General features: G+C 34.5%; 1 protein-coding gene across 2 annotated transcripts in view; it reads right to left on the bottom strand.

The window, feature by feature from the left end:
• The window catches only part of G3BP2 (G3BP stress granule assembly factor 2), a 34312-nt gene that overhangs the window by 4272 nt on the left and 24344 nt on the right, over positions 1–5696 (bottom strand). For both annotated transcript variants that reach the window (XM_040481113.1, XM_040481110.1), the window contains one exon: positions 1205–1307. In XM_040481113.1, coding sequence (XP_040337047.1) covers positions 1205–1307 — 103 coding nt within the window. The remainder of the gene's footprint in view (positions 1–1204; positions 1308–5696) is intronic.

Below are 5696 nucleotides of genomic sequence, written 5' to 3'. Positions count from 1 at the left end.
CTGAGAAAAGGAATAGGACAGACATTAAAGTTTATAATATATAACAACCAGTTCAAAGCAATGAATGTATAAAAGATATTCCTGTTTTAGTTTAATAAGATAGTGAGCTCCTTGAACAGAGGTGGAAGTGCCTATTATTAGTAGGTTAGTTAGAAAACAACATGACACTAAGTATAAAGTGAGGGTATTGACTAGATTGCTAAAATTCCTTCTTCTAGATCTACTGGTCTGATTATATGAAAGTCCAACATTAGTACGAGTATTCCTCCTTAACCAAATTCTTGCCATCATCCAAGAACCAAACAAAGTTCAGAGAGTGAGATATATTTGTTCTAAGTATTTGTTTAGCATTTTGAGATTTACAAATTAATCTTTGGTTGTATGAAATTATAGCCAAATCAGTAAATTTAATACTAACAATATTTCATTTAAATAGGCTATATACATTTTAACGTGCTCAAATTTATACAAAAAATTTTTATTTGATCCTCTCAATAACACAAAACACAATGAGTCATATAAAAAAGGCATCACACAAGAAAAATTTGTGTAGTAACTAAATGGCATAAGAGAAGCTCATAATTTAAGGCTCTCACCCAAGATCATAAGCTCAAGCAATAGCAAAACTAGGACAAACCCCAGTTCCCATGACTTCTGGTTTATTAACGGATCACTTTATTTTACTTTTGTGGGAAAAATTACATAGGCTATTGACGGATACGATCTCCCACCTCCTCCCAAAAGCAATCTAAACATACTTAAAGAATTCAAATAGAGGTGCTACGTATATTAGCTAACAATGGAAACAAGTCAAAAATCATGGCAACTTACTTAATACCTAAGACAATCAAAATAAGAAGAATCGGGGTGTGCTTATTGTTTATCTGTGAAGAGATAAGAGTGCTAAGTAAGAGAGTAGGTTATTGGCAGCTCGGTTTTGAATTCTTAGAACCAGTGACAATAACCAAATAAAATCTGTCTCAAAATTTTTACACTTTCAAAATACATGTCTCCATCACATGTCAACTACTCCTCCCCTGAAAGTCAGTTGTTCTACCCCAGCCTGTACCTTTAGCAAGTTAAATCTTTTGAGAAATTTGGTATTAAAAGGAACTCCATATAAAACACATTATAGTTCTTTAAGTTCAGTCTTTTCCAACTTTCCAACTGCTAAATGCTGAAGGCCACAGAGGGGCTGACTCACCTGGTCTTGGTCCTCTAGGAGGGAAACCGGGTCGTTCTCGAGGTCGTTGTTCACGCACCCGAGGTGGCTGAGACTGAACTTCTGGTTTAGCTTCAACTCTTGGCTAAAATACAAGGAAAAAAAAATACATTATAAATAAACTCATTCCACAGGGGATAAAACAACTAAAGCAACTACCAGCAAGTCATCAGCAGACATAATGGTCATTTTAAGCTCAGAATAGTTTTAACACAGTGTCCTATGTATGTGAGGAATAAGTTTTACAAAGATATTCTGTACCAATCTAGGACTGTAGGGTAGGTTTGTTTTCCCATTCAAGGATACAGAACTCAAAATAAGCTGCTTTTACAACCACGTTTTTTTCAATAACTTTACATCCACATTGAGACAGCATTAAAGGTACTGCTACAAAAATCACAAAAATGCAAGATGAGCCACTCCATGTAAATGCATATGCAAAATAAAAAATCAACTTTATTCTAGACAAAATTATGACACACACTGTCTAATTATCTAGTTTGCTGCCCCTCAAATGTTACCAGTGCTTAGCCAATGTTCTAAACTCCACCCACAAACCTTAAAAGTATTTAGATAGTTCAAATTATACAGTTTAGCTTATTCTAAGCAACTAAAAATACTACCTGTAAGTTAAAATTAAATAAACAAGACAGAAACATGTGTAAAGCACCTCAGAATCAAGGAGTCCTTCACCACCCTACTGTTCTTACATATAGGAAAGGAATGCAAGACCCCAACAATTTTCTTTAACTGCACCCGTGGGAGGGGAGGCTCAGGCAGGGAGTAACAGAACTTTTTAAGATGCCTTCCAAAAATTTCTGCCAACTGCCAAAAATTACACACATATAATTAAAATAACTATTTTAAAACAAAGGAACATCTGCTATTACCTTTTCCTTAATACAGTGGCATTTTCAGCATTCCCAAACTCTTCAGGCCATCCACTGCCCAAATATTTATGGTCCAAGGAAGAGATAAAACATATGCACCTTCAAAGAGTGCCGAAAACACTCAGCAGGATATGAAGAAAATGTCCTCCAGGTCAGAAAACTAGTGATTTCAGTCATGTCTTTATGACTGATCATCTCTGAGGACCCCAGTCCAGCCAGTGTCTCAAATTCTTTCATCACTTATATAACTGATTATTATTATAACTTGCAAGGTCAAATTCTAATACAGAAAGTTATAAAGAGTTACGCTTCTTTCAAAAGTGACGATTTACTGTAAATGACTTCACCCTCTGTAATCAAAAGGTACAACAGTAGTTTTTAACAGATGTGTATATCTCTTCCCAAACTTTTTTTCCACGAAGATTTCCCATTTCCCTCAAGATGAGTTGCTCTCCCCAGGGCACCTAGGTGGTTCAGTCGGTTAAGCATCCGACTTGATTTTGGCTCAGGTCATAGCATGGTTTGTGAGTTCAAACCCCATGCTGGGCTCTGTGCTGCTTGAGAATTATCTGTCTCCCTCTCTCTCTGCCCTTCCCAGGCTTGTACTCCCTTTCTAAAAAATAATAACGTTAATTAAAAAAAAAAAAAAAAAAAGATGAAGTTGCTTCCCATGTTCTAGGATTTTGCTATTTTAAAAATAATTTCGGGGCGCCTGGGTGGCGCAGTCGGTTAAGTGTCCGACTTCAGCCAGGTCACAATCTCGCGGTCCGTGAGTTCGAGCCCCGCGTCGGGCTCTGGGCTGATGGCTCAGAGCCTGGAGCCTGTTTCCGATTCTGTGTCTCCCTCTCTCTCTGCCCCTCCCCCGTTCATGCTCTGTCTCTCTCTGTCCCAAAAATAAATAAACGTTGAAAAAAAATTAAAAAAAAAAAATAAAAATAAAAATAATTTCAACTCTCTTCAGTTTTCTCAATTATTTACATGTATTTATTCCTATAAGGACTGTATCCTAATTCATTTCTACATCACCCAAAACCAAGCACAGTGATGTTAGACACAGATGTTCAATAACTATTGGTTCATTTAGAATTAAATTACATTTTTAGTTTTCCAGCATGTAGGAGAATGTTCTATGTCTGACAAGGGGACCTATGTTATAGCCCTGAAACCACTGTGATCTGTATTTGCAGTTTAACACTATATGGTAATTTGACCCAAAATGTGATGCCTGAAAAAGGCAGTTATGTAAAGTTTCACTAAAGGGGGCCTAAAAGTGCCAACAATTAAAGAACAGACAAACTCAAAGTTTGATGAAGCTAGTATCCTTGGGAAATTAATAAAAATAGCAAATGTACCTTTCAATTTAAAATTCTCAGAAAAACCTGACTCAATGAATGCAAATGTTATCAAAGAACTTAAGAGGTGCCCTCACTGACCTGATTTACATTCTTTTCCAAATTAATTACCAAAAACAAAAATAACTACACATACCAAAATAGACAAGTTCTTCATTATCCTTTAAGGATTTAAAATTAAAAACAAATTTAAATAATTTACAACATCTTTTCAATAATTCATAGTGACTCAGCAACGTGTCAGTAGATATTTGATGATGCCAGTGTGAAAAAATATGTAAACCAGTATTCCTTTCAACAATTCATATATGTCAACTAAGCCAGCTGTGAATTCATAATTATTCAGGCTCAATTTCATGATTAAAACGATTTACTCTGAATGAGATAAAATGGCTAACATACCACATACTATACTTTAGAGCCTCAAAATTAATTCCATATAACCAGAATATGTGCTCAGGTGACAAATCTCACAAATGAAAGTCAAACAGAATATGAAATAAAAATGGAACCATCAAATCAACAACAGCAGGTAAAACCACTACTAAGTCCTTCAACTGAACATAAGCTAGTTAGATAAAGTTAGATAAACTAGTGAATTTCTAGACAAAACCTTTTTACCATGAAATTAACTTACCTACTTCTAAATTAATTCCTACCAATACCCTAAAATTAGATTTAATTCTTTTTATTAAACTGTGCTAAAAGTGATAAGGAAATGGATACTACACCAAAGTAATAAAATAAAATTGAAGGATTTATTAAATATAGTGGAAAAATCATGAATCCATTCTAAATATAGCCTAAAAAGAGCAGAAAATTATTTTAAATAGAAGTTTAAATTGGACCTGTTTAAAAATGTGTTAATAAGGGGATGGGTTGGAAAATACCATCTAGTCTCCTACAACTAAAAAAAAAAATTTTTTTCCCCCTGGCCAAAAAGCTAGGATCTCATGTAATGTAATTCAAGACATGCCTTAAATACAGTACTCTTCTGTGATGAAAATGGAGATACATTCCCCTCCAATGGGCTAAAGAAACCTATAGGTTTACATGAGTCACAAAGGGACTCTGTGTCCAACTACATAAATTCAAAGTCCAGCCCTATGCTATTTATACAGCTGTCTGACCTTAGGCTGAGGTACTCTGGGCCTCAATTTACTCATCTGTGAAACAGGAATAGTAACAGTAAGCACCCTTACAGGGTGACTGAGGATTAGATGAGAATGAATATAAAGTGCTTTGCACAATGCCTGGCACAAACTGAAGACATAATAAGCATTAGCTATTTTATTTCTTAACTGGAAGTTTAAAATAAATGTAGCCAACACTCAGAAGATGAAGTAACTATCCAAAGGATTTCAAATGCAAATCTGATAAGAAATCAAGAATTTCAAAAGAAAATTCAGAAGTCACTCATCAGGTCTTCAGATGGGTTGAAAAGCACAACCAACACCTGACAAATTAGTTTTCTTCAGTAAGACACAATTCTGGTTTGTAATCTGCCATTATCCAACATTATCCAACATTTCCTGAATATGTTAACTGGAAAAAAAAAAAAACAAACCAGGTACCTTGAAGCCATGTGCTCTATTATGTAGCTGACTGTGTGTACCAACACCATAAAGGCTGTCTTAGGATTACTAACTACTTTTTTCAAACCTCAAAGTTTCACTGTTTACAGCAAATAAGAGGTTAATGTACACTAACCATTTTAAATGTAATTTTCTAGTGGAATGAAGTCTGACGCAAAATGTAGGAAAAAGAATAGAATACCCATTATCTGTACTATAGAATTAACTAAATTCTAATTTAGTTTAAACTATACCTAATAAACACACCAGGTAGCCAGTGTCTTATTTTCAGTGTTCTGAAAGCTCTGAAATGGGTAAGATGACAAACAGATGAAAAGCAGAATACTGGAATGATCAGTTAAGTGAACACTACAGTCATAAGTTGGTACAGGCTTCAATTAAATGGAGTGAACCACTTACAGACTGAGAGTTTAGGCAGAGTAGTTTTTAAAGTTTTCTATTTTTTTAAAACAGTGATTTTTTTTGTAATGCCATACTACTTTGTGCCTTTCCAGATTTCTTCCCTAAAACATTTTCACTAAATAAGATTTAAAACTTTAAAAGGAACATTTTTGTTATTTTAAGAAGCCTTTTAAATGACTCTATCTATCTATCTATCTATCTATCTATCTATCTATCTATCTATCTATCTATCTAT

The sequence above is a fragment of the Herpailurus yagouaroundi genome, unplaced genomic scaffold, assembly GCF_014898765.1.
Source record: "Herpailurus yagouaroundi ecotype Mexico unplaced genomic scaffold, PumYag 28, whole genome shotgun sequence".
Taxonomy (NCBI): domain Eukaryota; kingdom Metazoa; phylum Chordata; class Mammalia; order Carnivora; family Felidae; genus Herpailurus; species Herpailurus yagouaroundi.
The sequence above is the reverse complement of the archived record's forward strand: the minus strand, read 5'-3'. Positions and strand labels throughout refer to the sequence as shown.